General features: G+C 28.0%; 2 protein-coding genes, 1 non-coding gene and 1 pseudogene across 6 annotated transcripts; 2 read left to right on the plus strand and 2 right to left on the minus strand.

Moving 5' to 3' along the window:
• Positions 1-4,642: 4,642 nt before the first annotated feature.
• LOC132933458 (uncharacterized) lies at positions 4,643-5,619 on the minus strand (annotated as a pseudogene).
• A 2,669-nt stretch (positions 5,620-8,288) lies between these two features.
• On the plus strand, positions 8,289-10,560 carry LOC132933470 (zinc finger MYM-type protein 1-like). Its single transcript, XM_060999746.1, has 7 exons — positions 8,289-8,409; positions 8,697-8,791; positions 8,871-9,116; positions 9,218-9,336; positions 9,424-9,545; positions 9,622-9,990; positions 10,046-10,560. Exons 1-7 carry the CDS (start codon positions 8,289-8,291, stop codon positions 10,558-10,560), a joined length of 1,587 nt encoding a protein of 528 aa, XP_060855729.1.
• On the plus strand, positions 9,742-11,682 carry LOC132936564 (52 kDa repressor of the inhibitor of the protein kinase-like). Of its 4 annotated transcripts, none has more exons than XM_061003304.1 (6): positions 9,742-9,990; positions 10,038-10,539; positions 10,608-10,766; positions 10,898-11,090; positions 11,152-11,468; positions 11,545-11,682. In XM_061003304.1, the coding sequence occupies exons 3-6, from the start codon at positions 10,674-10,676 to the stop codon at positions 11,656-11,658; spliced, it is 717 nt and encodes a 238-aa protein (XP_060859287.1). In that variant the 5' UTR covers positions 9,742-9,990; positions 10,038-10,539; positions 10,608-10,673; the 3' UTR covers positions 11,659-11,682. The 4 variants fall into 4 exon arrangements, with proteins under 4 accessions (XP_060859287.1, XP_060859288.1, XP_060859286.1 ...); XM_061003305.1 differs by having other exon boundaries at positions 10,046-10,539; XM_061003303.1 differs by having other exon boundaries at positions 10,091-10,539.
• A 2,785-nt stretch (positions 11,683-14,467) lies between these two features.
• On the minus strand, positions 14,468-14,539 carry Trnag-ucc (transfer RNA glycine (anticodon UCC)). The gene has a single exon. It is a non-coding gene; the product is annotated as a tRNA-Gly (tRNA).
• Positions 14,540-18,680: the final 4,141 nt, after the last annotated feature.

The raw sequence follows: 18,680 nt of genomic DNA on the forward strand, positions 1-18,680 counted from the left end.
GATATAATAACATTGTATAAGAAAAACGATTCTGAGCGAAAACGGTCAGTCAGCCTATGATATTACCAAGTATATTTGATGATATTATTGTGAATAAAGTAATTTATATATAACCTATTTATGTGGAACCTTGTTTTAAATGTTCAATCCTTAGCTATAAAATTTGAATATTTTATAAATTTTTAACTACAAAATAATTATTAAATTTTGTCAGTTGAAGTTAAGTTACTCTAATAAATAGACTAACTAAGTTAGAATATAAGTTAGTGTCTGAAACTGTCCAAATTTCTAACTTAATTAGTTAGAAGTTAGTTTGGTGAAAATAGTAACTTAAATTAGAGTAGAAGTTTGAAGTTTTTTTTATAGATTAAGTTATCTAACTTAAATTATTGATTAAAACTGAAAAATTGAATTAAACACTTAGTAATTTGATCAAAATGTTCTAATTAGCTAAGTAATAATTTCAATTAATTGGAAATTTATTGGTATATCACTTATGAGTTATAAGAACATAAAGGGTGAAACAAAATAAAAGGAATATTAGGCATATAGCCATGATTAAGGAACAGCTTTGGGAATTTTGGAATGAAAAAAAAAATAATAATAAATAGTTAGTTTTTTTCCAACGAGTTAGATTAGACTATTTTACACATTAAATTCAACTAGTTGAGTTACAAAGTTAATATGAATTGAAACTAACTAGTTACTTTTTAAGTAACTTTCTAACTTAACTTTAACTTTCTAACTAGTTAGTGCCCAGCTTTGCTGATTAGGTACTAATATTATTGTTATACGACACTGCTGGATTTCGACTTAAATTCTAGAGATATGTGCCGTCGTAGATACGAAATGTTATGACAGCATTGCAAAATGTCATAGTGTCACTTTGTTGTAGATATTTTTTTATAAATTGTAATTGTACACCGTCATGGCCCACGACTCACGAGTAATAACGTGATTTTTATTTAAATTAATAATACCGGCTGGACTCTTTTGGCAATAAACATTACAGAGGACGTTACACAAATAGTTATTATTAAATAAGAATAATAGTATTATAAAATACTGTACATATTATAAACACTAACTTTTAGGCAGTTGGTCGATGATTTTTGTACGAATTTATTTATTATTACATGTTCCGATACGAACGTATTGAAATATAGTACAAAACATTTTGTTTTTTACAAGTAGCGGTATAAATATTATGTATGGACCTATAAAATAAATATAAATGTTCTAGAAAAATTAATTTAATTGAATATCAAAAATACCGACATTGAATAATACAATTTTTTATGGTATACCTACAACTTATTCAATATCCACGATTGGGCACTTCATATTTTCTTAAAAAAAATACAAAGGTTGGACATAAAAATAAAAAATATTATGTTACGCCATTTTTTAATATATATGGCATATTATATTACACTACCTACTTAAAATATATGTTAATAATATTTAAAGAACCCGTGTTCTGTATGATTTGACTTGTCATGTTTATACGAAATCTTATAAAATACGTGATGTCTCAAATATGTATGAAAATAATTAATATTTAATATACTTCAAACAATAAAATAAACAGAATAGGAGCCGCGAACTTGTGTTAAATCAAGTTATATTTCCATGATATATTGAATTCCCAACGCTGCCACCCAGCTGTAGGTACAATAAATTGTAGGTGTCATTGTAATCGTAATGGATGTGCTAAATCATATACAATTATTATATTGTATACTAAAATCAGTTATGATATTACTTAGGTAGTTAGGTGGTATATCTTATGATATCATTGCTATTAAAGTAATTTATTTTTACTAGCTAGCATGAATACAGTCTGTAGGCTGAACTAATTCTTACAACAAACATTGAATTCAAAAATAATATGGATTACAAGTTTTCAGTAACAACGAAAGACATTTTTAAATTACAAAAATATAGGTAACTACAGTAAAATTGTTATTCTTCCTTAAAGGGGCTATCTCATTGAAGGTACAACCCAAAACATATTCATGTATATAATAATATATATTTAAGTAATTACTATTTTTTATTTATACATTATACCTACGAGTTACCAATAAATTATTATAATGTATTCACCCACAATGTATTGTATTCTTAAAACACTTTAGCCGTTTAAATAAAGATGACAATAGCAGTTACAAAAGAAAAATTATTAGTCGTTTAAATATCTAATTTTATCTGAATTGAAATTAAAAATTGTTTATATATATTTTAGAATATTGGTTACAGTATGAACTACTTATGAGAAAACTCGTTTTAATAATATTCAACCCATAGATATAAAAATACACCAATTTACAATTTAGAAACTACAACATAATTTACAATTTTTTGTGATTTTGTCAAAATATTTAACCAAATGTTAATCTTCGATATGAAATCGATTTGTAAACAAAAAAAAAAAATAATAATAATAATAAATTAGGAATATAAAATTTCCCTAATTAGCAACTTAGTATTTTGAGTTTACTACTTATATCCTAGAGACTTTTGTTCGTGAAAATAGTTCTTTCCGCCGCATTTGTAGGCAGAAAGTCAATCATTTAATTCTTGAACTACAAAGAGAGCCATCCAAATTATTATAAAGCAAGGCTGGGCAAGTTAACGATTTTTTTTAACTCGTTAAGTTAAGTTATTTTTAAGTAATTAAGTTAAGTTAAGTAACAAAGTTACTCGTATTTTTTTCGTTAGCTCGTTAAGTTAAAAGTTAATTTTGAAAAAAAAGTAACTTAACTTAGTGTAAAGTTAAAATGTGCTAATATGCAAAAATAAAAATTCCAAACACATAATATGGTTTATTAGATAGTTTTTCTTTACGTTCACAAAAATTAACTTAATTTAGACATTTTTGAAATAAAATTAACTTAAATTTAATACGTTAATCTTTAAAAAGTAACTTATTGAGTTAAAAGTTATTTGAAAAAAAAGTAACGAGTTAATTAACTTAACGTTTCAACTTAATTTTAACTTTTAACTCGATAATGCCCAGCCTTGATTATAAGGTGGCTCTGAGTGATTTTTCGTGCATTTAGATCTGCCTACAAGCTGACGAATATAAAACATACTTCTAGACTTCTAGTGCTCAAATTTTCATAACGCAAACTCTTTTTTATGTTTATTTTTTTAGAAAAAACGTTTAAGATTGCCATCAGGACAACTAGATTTATGTAAAATGTATGGTCCTGATTATAAACTCTGCAACGAAGATGGGGAACCATGTGATATTCATACAAGTATGCGTATTGAGAATAATATATACTATTCGAAAGAATTTTATTCGCGGTTTTTTATACAACATAATTTTCAGGGCTTGAAACCGATTGAAAAAATTTCGATTTCGGTTTCGATTTTGGATACCGGTTTCTAATTTTTTCGATTTCGGTTTCAATTTTTCAATACCGGTATTACGAAATTTCGGCTTCGGTTTCGATTTTGGATACAGGTTTCTAAATTTTTCGATTTCGGTTTCAATTTTTCAATACCGGTATTACGAAATTTCGGTTTCGGTTTCAACTTTCCAATACCGGTATTAGGAAATTTCGGTTTCGGTTTCAATTTTTCAATATCGATATTAGGAAATTTTGGTTTTGATTTCGATTTTGTATGCTTGTTTCTACATTTTTAAAAACGGATTTAAAGCAGACTTTAAGTTATAATTATAAATAGTTTTATTATACTTAAATAGTTAAATACTTAATATGATTTTTTAATTTTTGATAAAAATAAGAGCAATATTTCAATAGGAGTGATTTTGTAATTTTATTCTACAAATTACAAGCTTTAAGGAACCTAGAACAAAATTATTTCAATAGTTTAAAGTGTTTAAACTTTAAAGATAGTACCTACATTTATCACTAGAATATCTTTTTTTCTGATATATTTTATGAATAACAATGAAATAATACTAGATTGTTTTAAAAACAAAATAAATATATACCTATAGTAAAAAAGGATTATAAATTCACAATAATATAGTATTTTCACTTGAAATTTTTTTTTTGAATAGTTAAACACAAATTTATGAACACTGAAAATTATAAAAATTAAAACACAATTTTAACTATTTACAACAGAAAAAAAATTATGGTTCCTGTTACCTATAATAATCAATTATTATTGCAAGTACTATTTTATATTACCACATTGTTTTACACCAAAGCCAATATTTAATAATATTAATATCATGATAAAGAAAATTATTAATATTTAATATTCACATTCTTTATTAAATTATTTATTATTATTATTATTATTTAACAATTATTTATTGACATTTTTTAAATTGTTCATTACATCTAATAACCATTATAGCCTCCAAAAGTTCTTCATCTAAAGATGCACGTAAATCTGAAACTATAAATTTCAGTCCCGAAAACTTCTTTCCACGCTGACCTGAAAATATAATATTTGGTGTACTTAATTTAAAATATTCACATCAAATATACTAATAATAATTATGAGTATATAAGTATACTTGAGTGGCAGGAATTGCTAAGAGAACACAAGCTAACTCATATATTTCAGCATGACTTTCTTTTTGGTTTTCCCAATATTTCATTAATATATCAGTGTAAGGAATTCGCTGGACGTTTTTAAAATAATTTAAAATGGCTGTTATAGTTTGTGTAGGATTTGAAGAAGTGGACGATTGAGATAAATGAGATGATTGTGAAGACAGAAAATTTTCAAAAAAATCTTCTGAATGTTGGCCACTTGTGTCAACCTCGTTATGAACTAAAAGTTAAAAATATTTCTTACAATTATTATATTATATTATCAAATTGCTCAACTACTTAGTGTTTGTAATTATATTTGTTTACCTGCAGCATCTAAAGATGAGTTGGACCTATTCAATTCAGGATTCTTATCTTTTAATAACTGTAAAGTCTCCCAAGTTTCAACAAGGCGATTAATTGCAAGATCTTGTTGATCATGAGTCAGTAAGCACTGATATCTGGGATCAACATAAATAGCTGTAACAGTTTATAAATAATACATTTAATGGATTTAAAATATTTAATAAATTTATGTTTAGGTAGACATAATACTATACCTGCATTTAGGTACACATTCTGATTAAATAAAAACATATTATATACCCGCTAAGAATGTGCTATTTTCCAAATATTTTTCCTTAAGTTCTTTAAGGAAGCTCCATAGCTATTTTTATGGTCTTAGCTAGAATTGAATCATCTGCAGTTAATCCATGTATAGCTTTGAGCCATATACCGTAAAAATCACCTAAATTTAGGTCTTGCTTTTGTAATGCAAGTGTAGCTGTCTTTGCAGGATTAAGAGCATTAACTTACATTTAGAATGATAAAAAATTAAAGTATAATTCACCATAAGAGAATTTTAAATTCTAAGTTTTGGTATTTTTTTTTTAGATTTTTGGACTTTGTTTTGTTTTTAAACAAGGCGGTATATTAGGTACAATAGGTTTATTATTTATTATTTAGTATGATAAGTTATTTAACTTACAACACTTTGTATTGACTCCCATTCACAGTCCCTTAGTCTAACATCTGGGTTTGTTCCATCGTGCAGCTTACAAAATTCTTTCAACTCTAACAGTCTGTAGAGCATGTTGTAAAGAGAATTCCACCTTCACCATATTTGATGCATTATCACAAGTGATACTATAAATTTGTTGTTTAACCATATCATACTTTTGTAACACTTCAAGAAGCTAAACAATTAATAAAAAAAAATTTAATTTAACTCAAAATGAGTAGGCATTAATATTTAATTTACCATTTTTTTAAAATTATCGGCACTGTGTTGTTCATGAACTTCTTTCAACGCTAAAGTTGCCAAACAAACTCTACCATTTTTTACATACTGGATATTCACTACCATTATAGAACGGTTGTGGCGTTTAACACAATCAATTTTCAGACTAATTAATTTATTGTTGACATCATTAGTTATTTCTTTGATGATTGTATTTGAGGCCAAAAAAATATTTTTCTTAATGTTGTGTGAATTGATTGTAAATCCTAATTTATAATAAAAAATAAAAATAACAAATTAGTTACATATTATTATAATATTATAATATTACACATTGATTGAATATTAATACAATAAATGGGTATATTACTATATTGTAATACACAATGTATTTAAAATGAAAGTCAATAAAAAAATAACTCCCTATAAAATTATTAAAAACATATAACCAAGTAAAAATTAAAATTAAAAATAGAATAAAATATGATGATAAAATCATTTACACTAGGTATATATACCTTCACCAATTGCTGCTGTGAGGGGATCCAAAATTTTTTTGAATCCTGAATCGTGAAATATAGTTAGAGGACGTCCATTGACTGTTACCATTTCGGTACAGGCTTCTAGTACTTTAAATTTATCAATATTTACATATAATTTTTTCTTTGAAACATTTATCATAGAATCCAACGGACCACATTTCTAAAAAAATTATATTGTATAGGTATAACTTTTTTTTATTATTAACATAAAATTCATTAGCAACAATATTAATAACTTTTGAGGATTTCAATTTTAAAAAAGTATTTTCAAAAGTAGTTTTCTTATTTTTAATATCTAAAGCCGGGTCCAGAACAATTCATTGGTTAAAGTAGTTAGAACAAAGTATAGGTACATTGTTCTTATAGTTAAATATTGGATGAACTTTACTTATAAATGTATAATAAATACAAATGTGTAGGGAGAGTTAAATAATATAACTATATAATTAAATTGATAAATATTTACTTTTGATGGAAATAAATCGGTATCACTATTATGTTGACGCTTATTTTTACCATCATCATTTTTTACTGCTTGTAAATTAATATATTCGTTATGATGGTAACTACGAATATGGGTTTCTAGATTATTGCTATGGCGACCTTTTAAAATAGGTTTTATACATCCTTCAACAGTACATTTGGACTCATTTGTTTCATTATTAAAAGTGAAAAATAAACGGCCAACAGGATTGGTATTCTTTCTACCCATGATTTCTTATGTAATTACTGAAACAATATATATAATATAAATAAATCATTTAGTAAAAATAAAATTGAAAAAGTTAACCTTAGCGATAAAAATTAAATAATAGGTACTTACCAATTAAAATAAATATAGTATCAATTTTGTCGTGGATGGACTCGTAGTTATAAACTTAAAACTTGCAAGTTGTACATAAAAAAAGTAAACCGATAAGGAACTACACTATAATTAACGACAAACACGCAGACTGCACTACTGCAAACACTTAATGTCTCTGCTCCCCACGGCCCACGGCCTACACACTGCAGTAGCGGTGATGGTCGTACGATCACTCACACAAATTAAAACCCGTGCTATTTTCAGTTTTTCCTGGTATTGTACCTCTATAAATAATTGGTTCTAGCAATAATTATTATATGATTTTCTTATCATTTATATTTTATAATTTGATTATAATAGTATTATACTATTCAGTATTTAATAGCTTAATACTATTAAATAACAATCTAATAAATTAAATATTAATAGACCCATATACGGGCAGTCATCTGTCAAATGTGCTGCCCAATAAATAATTAATAACTATTATTAATATTATTTATTATTCATTACTATTATAATAAAAGTATAAAACAACTATAATAATTTTTCAAATAATGAAATGGTTATCAACATTTTAATCATAATCCCATGGGTGTATCAATGCAATTTACGTATTTACGTACAGTGGCGTACACACGGGGGGGGTTTTGGGTGTTCAAACCCCCCCCAATTAGTATTTTTTCAGTTTACGTAATTACGTAAAAATGATGACAATTTAAAAAAAAATTAATAGTACTAATAAAAATTAATACAAAATTAAATTAAGAGAATTTTAGTGTTACCGTCACAATTGAGTTTCGATTAAAAATGTACGGCGAGAAGACCGTCGTCACCGAAGTTATTATTAGATATGGGATATTACAAATTATACTCCATTATATTATAACTTATGAGCAACCCAGTTTGTTGTTATAATATATTGTAGATATTATTGATATCTTGTTACAAATTAATGAAATTATTGGGAAATTTGTTCAAACACAAACATGAGGGTCGACAATCGTAGAATATTTAAAGATCTGTGTAATCCGATATAATATGCCTTAATAGCTATCGCAGTATCGCTAATACTATAGTATAGAATCTATTTCTCAATTTTCAATCAAATTCCTGACGCTTTGAACGTTTAGTAAATTGTACTTACTGTTTAAATATTTTATAAAACAATAAAAATGAAAAGAATAAACGAATATTTTTCTACTAATACGAATAAAAGAAGTCCCGTGCCTGCTATTCCAATAGCAGAAGAAGAATCATCACTAATTTGTGATACAATTAACTCGGAGGAACCAGGTAAATATTTAATACATTATATTATCAACCTAGGACCTAGGTACAAAAAAATGATTAATATGGTAAAAATAAATTTCTCTTTTATTGAATTGTATATAATATATTATTATATACATATTGTATGTACGCGTGTAGCGTTGTAGTTATACTAAATAATTACCTGTAGGTAATAGGACAGGTATATATTTTTAATTAATAATCGAGTATTGTAAAAATATTTTTAATTTCACCTTAAGTCATTGCTAATGAGCCGATTACTTATTATGTACAAAATAATTACTAAATAGGTACATCGTCCTCAAATGTTGTTATGTCCCGAGTTAATGATGTTGGTATGTTTATAAAAGTGGATCGCAACTTAACTGATAATGAAAAACATTTAGTAAGTTATTAATTTATTTTATGATTTTTATGTTATAATAAATTGTATATTGTGAATTTTATTACTGTCCATTTTCTAGGTTCTCACAAATGCATGGATTCCGCCTGTTTCTTACTCGTTTCCTATACTAGAGCCTAATAAAGAACGAAAATTAAAGTTTCAACACCACTGGTTAACTTCATACAGCTGGTTACTGTATTCCGAAATAAAATCTGGTGCATTTTGTCGATTTTGCGTGGTTTTTGCTAAATGTGGTGGTGTGGGAAATCAAAAACTAGGTTTTTTGTCCTCTGAACCATTTAACAATTGGAAAAAGGCTAAAGAAGTAATTTTATTAATTATTTTAAATTTAATTTTAATATTACAAACAACTCATAATAATATAATGTATTTATACATATTATTATATTTAATTTTTTATAAAAGGTTTTTAATAAACATTCATTGTTGGAATACCATAAAACTGGTGCTTTGAAAGCTGATAGTTTTTTAAGTGTTTTTTCTAAAAAACAAAAATCAATTGTTGATGCTTTGGATGATGATAGGTAAAATATATCTAAGTATACTAATAACATATTATAATTACATGTAAATATAATAGGTAACAGGTATCATTATTATTTATTTTACAGGTCAAAACAGATAATTAATAATAGAAAAAGGCTTTTACCAATCGTAGAATGCATAATTTTATGTGGCAAACAAGAAATTGCTCTACGGGGACATAGGGATTTTGGCCCAATTGACTTTACATGTAAATTAATGATTTTATATTTTTTAAATGATTTGTTTATTAATTTATTTTAATTTTTTTAATATAAATTATATAGCAGCGTCAGCTAAAAATGAAGGTAATTTCCGAGAAATTTTAAAATATAAAGTAAAAGACGACGATTGTATTAGATCATTCCTTGAATCAGATTCACGTAATAAATATTTAAGCCCTAGGATACAAAATGAAATAATAGCTATATGTGGTGATATATTATTAAAAAAAATTGTTGAAAAAATCAATGCATCCAAATGTTTCTCAGTCTTGGCTGATGAAACAACAGACATTTCAGTTACAGAACAACTAACAATATGTGTAAGATACTTAAGTGGAACGGGGAATGATGTACAAATCAATGAAGATTTTATCATGTTTGTTGAGATTCATAGTTTAACAGGAGTTGATTTAGCATCTGCAATTCTAAATGGTAATTAAAAATAAATATTATTATTTTAAATAATAGTTATTAAATAGTTTTTCAGGTCTCAATGTTAGTGGTATTAACTGTGATTTTTTGTATGGCCAAGGGTATGATGGTGCTGCAAATATGTCCGGGCAATTTAAAGGAGTAAAATCTATTATACAAGCAAAGTATCCTAAGGCATTGTACGTGCACTGTGTTGCCCATTCCTTAAACTTAGCAGTATCCTCTGCGTGTGATTTACAACCAATTCGAAATTGCCTTGGGGTCATTGAAAAATTGTATTGTTTTTTTAATACACCTAAACGCAAAAATGCACTTTTTGAAGCTATTAGTAATAGTGATTTGATACCAAGCATAAAATCATTAAAACGATTATGTGCAACCAGATGGATTCAAAGGTATGATGCCGTTAATGATTTTGTTCAGTTATTTCCATACGTTGTAGTTTCATTAGAAACTATGTCAAGTTGGAAAGATGTAACTGCAGTTGAAGCCAATATGTTAAGAAATGCAATGGACTCAGAATTTCTTATATCAGTACAAATTATAAAGGTACCTAATTCAATATATTAAATCATGTAGTTGAGTTAAAAATTAAATGTTTATTTGTTTTTTAAAAGGTTTTATTTTCATAAGGGCTGCCATTGTGCAAACAACTACAAAGCAAAGACATTGATTTAAAAGAAATGGTTGGTTTAGCAGAAGATAATGTTAATGCTCTTAAACAACTAAGAACTAATATTGAACCTGAATTTAAAAAAATATTTGATGAGGCTCAAGTAACTAACATTAATGATTAATATATATTATGCTTATACAATATTTTAATTAATTAAAATCACTAGTTTGCTTCTTAATATCATATTTATAAATACAGTAAAGATTATTTAAATTATTTCTTTTAATTTAGAAAATGGCTGAAGTTCTAGATTTTCAAATTGTAGTAAAAAGAATAAACAAAAGGCAAATAAACCGTGCTAATCCATCATTATCATCCGAAGAACCAGAAGATTATTTTAGAGTTACTATTTGTATTCCTTATATTGAATCATTCATAAATCAACTAGAGCTCAGATTCTTAGAGCACCATAATATTTTTAAAGGTTAGTTCCCAATAACATAAATTTATATTAATATATTATTTTTAAAACCTCCGTTATTTAGGTTTTTATTGTTTATTTGACAACAACGAAGATTCTAATGAAGCTGATTTTGAATCTCTCGTTTCATTCTACTTGACTCATAATGATTTGTCTACCACTCTTGGTGAACTTAAAATGTGGAAGTTAAAACTTGCCCGTCTAAATATTAAACCATCTAATGGAATTGATGCATTAAAACTTTGTAGTCCCGTGATCTTCCCAAATATTCATATGTTATTAAAAATTCTATGCACACTGCCGGTATCAACAGCTACTCCAGAGAGAATGTTTTCAAATTTAAAAAGAGTAAAATCTTATTTGAGAAATACTATGAAAGAGGTAAACAGTTTTTTATCATACATATTTGTAATCCTTATTTATTACATTTTATACTGAAAAATAATTATTTACACAGGACAGATTAAATGGATTGACCATGTTGTCGGTATACCGAAATATAAATTTAACTCCTGAAGAAGTCATTGATGAGTTGGGACAAAAACCCAGGAAAATAGACATTGTTTTATAATGAAAATAAATATTAGTTAAACGACATATTATTTTGATTTATCAATGTATAATATATATATATATATATATATATGTATATAATTTTTACTATGTAAGCCCCCCCCATTGAAAATAGCTGTGTACGCCACTGTTTACGTACATATTAAAATAACTTACGTTAATTAAAAGAAAAGCATTATTTAAAATATTAAAATTAAAAAAGTTGAGTTATAAGTTATAACAACGGTTTCCAATTTTTTTCGATTTCGGTTTTGAATTTAATACCGGTATCCAATTTTTCGCGGTTTCGGTTTTAAATTATAATACCGGTATTCAATTCTTTTCGGTTTCGGTTTTAGATTATAATACCGGTATCCAATTTTTTTCGGTTTTGTTTTCGATTTTGATTTCGGTTTCAGTTTTTTAACGGTTTATACCGATTTCTGAAACCGGTTTTGAAATCTGTTTCAAGCCCTGATAATTTTACATTGGACACTGCATGGAAATCTGTCGGGAAAGCGGTACACAGTACTTGTCAAGCAGAATACACTACAAATATTGAAAAAAGTACACAGATCGAAAATGAAACATTTTCAACGCAATCGTCCACAGTGGGCAATAGTGAGTCTATTTCAAAGATTATAACTGCAGCTGTTTGTGCTGGTTTTTCGACTACAGGCATACAACCTGTCGGATCGATTGATTCTTCTAAACAATATAGTAGTGAACGATCATTTGAAGTTACTGATGAGAACGGTTTTAATGTATCGTATTCAACGTGTACAGCAAATACTGTTGGTAGTGCAAAAGATAAAATAATATGGGATGGGGTTCAAAATCAAAAAATATCTGTACAGGAGCGAACAAACATGATACGATTGACGGGCAACGTTTGCGTGTATTTACGTTATTCCGAAACATTTGAAAAGTACGTGTTCGTGTGTAATTACGTTGATTTAAAAATGTAACCAGTATAATATGATCAAAGGTTTATATTCGGCGCATTGAGATGTGACCGAAATTCTTAAATTTATATTATGAACCGTTGTAGAAATATTAGAACTACTGTAGTAAACAATATTAGTACTTAGTAGTATTGTTGAATGATAAAAAAACATTTATTAAATTACCTATATGTAGTCTTTATTTTTTCAGCGTAAATACAACTCATTATAATATCGATAACACCGTCCAAGGTACGATTGTTGCTTGCATTATCAAAGCCATATTGTAAAGAATAAAGTCAAGGTTTTAAAAATAAAATGTATATCTCTCATTGACATGACGACGGAGTCTTTTCTTCTCGCACTTGTGCTTCGGTGGCAAAACATCTTTACATGACAATGCGAACGACACTGTGTGCCGTGTCCTAATATGTACTCGTCCATTTCATAGATATCATAATTCTGGTTTTTTAATAAGACCGACAGGGAACAGAACTACAAATATTTCATGTTTTCATTTGTTCTAATGTTTTGGTAAAAAATTTATTTTTTATTTAATTATTTCCAAAAAAATCGAAGGTAGCCATTTTGTAGAGTTAATTTTTCTGAAAATATTGACGTTTCAACATTTTAATTTCATTAGTCTCCGGATTTTTAATATTTTTTCTAGTTTCTAATAAGACTGCGAATTATTTATTACGATAGAACCAACACCAAATTTCTGGAATTAATATACTATCAAATTTAAAAGTTAGAATATTATCTAGTGAATCTAATGGGTTTTTTGATATACCTATTTTAGTTTTAAAACCAGTTATGATAATTTTAAAATTGTAATTTGTCTGTAAATTTTTGAAAGCTTATAACATGTTTGTAAGACCAAGACAATTCTTTAAGGAGTAGCGTCCTCCAGTGCTCGACTTGGCAAAATTAAAGTAAGGGGACTCTGTTTACTTTTAAAAAATAGCGTCCCCATCACTTGTTAAACGTTATGGAGCTGCGGGGACGGTGGTAAACTCTCCCGATTGTATGGTAAGCTCTCCCGGGTCAATTTATGTTTACCTGAACGAAATGTGTAAACTCTCCCGGGTCAATATTATGTTTACCTGAAGAAAATGTGTAAACTTTCCCGAGTTGTTTTAAATGTTATTGCTACTCTATGAATTGGCTTTACTGCAGAGATTGTGATTGTCATTTTAAATTTTTACTGTCAATTGTATTACTGCAGTTAACCTGTATTTGTTATTTAAATATTAATTATTTATACCTTAAGTGTTAAGTTTTTTGAAATCAGTGTGTTCTAACTATCGCATAAAAAGTAGTATTTTGACTATAATATTAAAGCTCACAGCAACGTCAGCAACATTGATTTTTATTATTATTATTATTATTATTGTTTTTATACAATTGACTTTTTTTGTGAACCATCCTGTATAATACAATACAAAAAGTAGTATTTTGACTATAATATTATAGCTCACAGCAACAATGATTTTTATTATTAACTGAATTATTTTAGTGTTACTAACTCTGTAATACGAATAATGCCCCACGCTTCTCTAGCGTAGTCGTACTGAAGAAGACCTGGGAGAGCTTACATGTTCCTGTCAGGTAGTATTGGACTAAACCCGGGAGAGTTTACCATCGGGAGAGTTTACATATCATTAAGATCGGGAGAGTTTACAATCGCCAAGCTGCGGGGCTATACCCCACATCCCCTAATAACTATTTTTAAATCATATAAAAAAAATTTATAAATAATCAATTAAAGAAATGTCCGGTGATATTATACCTAAACATTAATCGATTATAGAAGTTTATTTACTTTTAGGTGTAATATAATACCTATATGAAAAAAAATATTTACAATGCAAAAAGAGTGTGTGCGATGGCCGGGAATCGAACCCGGATCAACTGCTTGGAAGGCAACTATGCTGACCATTACACCACCAACGCAGTTGAAGGCGGCGAGATATTTCACGTTACTTCAGACATTAATAATAAAATATAATAATTAAAATGAATTTAGGATGTACATATAGGTCGTCAATAGTCATTATAACAGTAGGTACGCCATTGTATGAATTTTAAAAACGAAATAATGTAATTTGTTTTATTTTTAAGAAAATAATCATTAAGTGTTTGGAAACGGTTCCTTCCAAAATTAAATGGTATTGAGAAGATTAAACAAAAAAAAAAACGGGTAAATGGATGACACTTTGCTGTAGAAGTTTGGGTTACAAGTGGATAATGGATTGCATTAAACTTGAATTCAATGATATAGTACCATTGTATAAGAAAAACGATTCTGAGCGGAGTTGGTTTGTCAGTCTGGATTTTTTATATTATTATTATTTATTTATTATAGCCTGTTAGTTGAATATTAATATTAAATTATTATTATTTTTTATTCGTTGCTATGGTGATGAACAATGTGTTGGAAATTTAAATCCCATTTTTAGCGAGTTTTCGTGACAGGATAAAAAAAAAATAAACACCATTGATTGTAAGACCACTATAGCTTCCTCGCTCCGCTCAGAATCTAAAACAAGACACAGGTATTTACTGTATTATGTATATTATAGTTATAAACAATAACAAATACAAACGGAAAATAAAAGTAAATTAATTAATAGTTTAGTAATAATTAGTTAATATATCAACTAAATTATAGATCCACGGTAATGAAATAACCTATAAGACAAAGTCTGATGGTATCTCGCACATTTTGATAAAAATGAAGAATTAAGAAGCGTCCCACGGGCAGTGTTGAGCATAATAAGATAAATTTATCTAGATGAATTATCTAGATAAATAATTAATTATCTCTTATCTTATCTAGATAAATTTAAAAATGTTCATATGATGTGCCATCTTAGATAAATAAACTCATCATCTTAACCAAATTATCTAGATAAAAAAATGTCAAATATATATTTTATTTTAATACAATTAATTTAAGAAGAAATAAAAATTGAGTATCGCTAGATAAAAACAAAATAATAGATACGAAATACAATAATCGTACATATCGTAAAATTATTATTGTTATGTTTTATGACTATGGACAGACAATGTTATGCAATGTGCACAGTACAGTCGTGCACACATACATACATACATACATACATACACATATGTATAAATGTTATCGCTTTATGTTATTTTGATAGCCGGTAGATAGTATTTTATACATATTTTAAAAATAGCCGGTATTTCAAATAATATTATGGAAACGGAGACCATCGTCTCTAAACCATAAACACAATAACACACTTGTTAACTTACTTATTGTATTTAAATGTGTTTTATAGACTATTTAGTTATTGATTCTATTATATTTAAAAAAAAAAAAATACAACTTGTTAATTTACACAATTACAATTAAATGCCATCTAAATTAAATATATATTATTATTTATTATACCATTAATTATACCTACCATTATAACTTGTGTTCCAGTAGCTTAGTCATAACTCATAACTCAACAGTTTTAAAGCATTAGGTACTAAATTGGTACTATTTATAAAATATTCTAGTGTATTAATAAAAAGGACTCTTATAGAATTTTAATCGTTAATTCATGATCTTGTGATTTCTTATTCTAATACCTGGCAATTTTTTACCTTAAGAGTAATTTTGTATAGGTATTCTGGATATTCAACATTATAATAAGGTTAAAAGGAATTGATTTTTGTGTAATTTTAAATCACTAAGAAATAGAAAAAAAAATTATCTTTTTATTTATCTAGATAAATTGCCATTATCTTTGATCTTTATCTTTATCTTTTTATTTTACTGAAATATTATCTTTATCTAGATTCTAGATGAAATTAAACTCAATTATCTTTATCTTTATCTAGATAAATATTTAATTATCTTTGCTCAACACTGCCCACGGGTTCCCCTCAAAAATAATTGTAGAGGTACGCTAAAACTGCTGAAAACTTAGTCGGGGTACTCCATCACACTGCGAATCCCTCCCCTCCAAGCCGACCACTGACTGGCGTGTATTCGTATTAAACGAGGTAACGCCGTGCTCTTAATAACAAATGCTGCACTTTGGTTATAGCCTATACACTGTAGTGATCCCTCACTGCTCGCTTATATTTTGAGTTCGTCGACGTTGATGGTTAATGTAGGAGAGAAGGTTGGAGAGAGACAAGTTGTATAAGTTATTTATAGTACTTTATTGTTAAGACAAAATAATAATAATTAAACATTTATAAAGAAATTAGATAAATTTGAGGACAGAGCGAAAAGCATCTGCCCGAGAAGTTAGTGACTGCGTGGTGCAGACTCTGTACTAAATCCTAATTTGCTATAGACTCTATCTTATATTTATATAAAATCTATATGTATAAAAAAATGTACACGGTAGAGCCCAGGAGGTGGATATCTGAAAGGGAACCGGAGCTGGACGTTGTTATTGCAAAACAACCCGAATGTACGATTGGCACTCTTCTTTATTGGCACTTAAATTATTATAGGTTTGTTTTGCAGATATTTGATGTTGAAGTTTTAATTACGTCGTAAAACTCTAGGTACGTACATGTACGCGATTCTTGGAATCGAATAGTTGAAAGTTAATCTCCTTGTTGTTGTTGTCCTACCGCGGAAAGGTACTTAATATATTCGTAGAAACGCAGGTTTACTACATTCCTCCCCTCGAAGATGGAAGTCCCCGACTTCCACTAATTCAAGAATGTTCGCAGTGTTGGGTAGCCGGTAGGGCTGTTTCTTGGCGCGAGTGGAAACTCGACCATGTCGACTCCTCTTAATGACATCACTGGGTTTGCATTAAGTTCCTCTGTTTCTTCCTGTGACTGTGCTACTTCCGTGTGGTTTGTTACTGTTTTTGTTTTAACCATATTTATTATTAATATGATTACTGCCATAAAAATACTACTTGTTATTACATATAGTATATAATTGTTACGTTCCTGTGTGTTTTGTAGCTCGTCGATTTTATTGTCGACTTTTTGTTGTTTTTCTAATTGCTTGTTCGAACCTGACACTTTATGTAGGTCCTCCATGTTATTTGTTTTAACATGGTAGTTTTCCATTAAGTTGTCGTTGTCGGTGAACGGCATATCCCTTATGGGTTCTAAAGCTGATTTTGGGTTGAAATCCATATATTCTGATTTGTAATCGACTTTTCCTGGTAAGAGTACGTCTCTAGCGGCGTACCCTTTACAAGTTTCGTTTAGTTTTAAGATACCTACACCTTTTAGTGTATGGCTGGTGGATTCTTTATCTTCGTCGCAGGTGATGAATACTAAATCGTAGTTAGTGACGTAGATCCACTCGTTTTTGAATCGTTTTTTGTGAAAGATGGATGTACCCATTTGTACGTGCATGATTTCGCAGTTTGTTGGAACTTTTATAGGATCTTGGAGTAATTGTACTTCGCATGCTGGTCTACTAGCACGTGGATGTAAAGGATTACCCTCAGGACACAAAAGGAAGTCTCTAGCGTGTTTACAATGTGTGTAATACAATTCGTCATAAAGAGCATAGTGTTCTTTCGTTTTACTTATGGCTAGATACTTATTACTAGGTTTTATATAAAAACAATCGTTTCCGGTGCACACTGGCACAGGTATTAAATTATACAAACTAAAATCATTTTGATAAATTAAAGGTAAAGAAATTATAAACACTAAGTTGTCATTTGCATAGTATATAGTAATGTCTGAGAGCTTTATCAATTCGTAAATATTTTGTATGTCTAAATCAGTTGGTAAATCGGTGCCCCCAGATAATGATACTTTAACGTCTTTAACGTGTTCTAATAACTCTTTTGGAGATATTAAACTTGGATGAATAATTCCCATTTTAGCTTGTTGTATTACCTCTAATAGTGTGTTTGTTTCTTCTATCTGTTTTGTAATTAATAAATTAACGTGTATAAAATGTTTTGTCAAATAATTTTTTATTTGTTGTTCCCTTGTACTGTTTGTCGTTTCGTTCACCATTAATGTTAAAGGTACCGAAGATATAATGTTGTGTGACACTATATTATTCTGTAGTTGTACTACTTTAATTTGTTCTTTTATTAGTTTAGATTGCGAAGTGCTTTGGCTTTTTGCTATA

This window comes from Metopolophium dirhodum, chromosome 1, assembly GCF_019925205.1.
Source record: "Metopolophium dirhodum isolate CAU chromosome 1, ASM1992520v1, whole genome shotgun sequence".
NCBI classification, from domain to species: Eukaryota; Metazoa; Arthropoda; class Insecta; order Hemiptera; family Aphididae; genus Metopolophium; species Metopolophium dirhodum.

Excerpts from the sequence above, each read along its gene's own strand:
- LOC132933470 (XM_060999746.1), top strand. The coding sequence starts at position 8,289 with ATGAAAAGAATAAACGAATATTTTTCTACTAATACGAATAAAAGAAGT. Across the intron at positions 8,792-8,870 it reads CTGATAATGAAAAACATTTA|GTTCTCACAAATGCATGGAT; the intron begins GTAAGTTATTAA and ends TCCATTTTCTAG. Across the intron at positions 9,546-9,621 it reads TGGCCCAATTGACTTTACAT|CAGCGTCAGCTAAAAATGAA; the intron begins GTAAATTAATGA and ends TAAATTATATAG.
- LOC132936564 (XM_061003304.1), top strand. The coding sequence starts at position 10,674 with ATGGTTGGTTTAGCAGAAGATAATGTTAATGCTCTTAAACAACTAAGA. Across the intron at positions 10,767-10,897 it reads AAATATTTGATGAGGCTCAA|AAAATGGCTGAAGTTCTAGA; the intron begins GTAACTAACATT and ends CTTTTAATTTAG. Across the intron at positions 11,091-11,151 it reads GCACCATAATATTTTTAAAG|GTTTTTATTGTTTATTTGAC; the intron begins GTTAGTTCCCAA and ends TCCGTTATTTAG.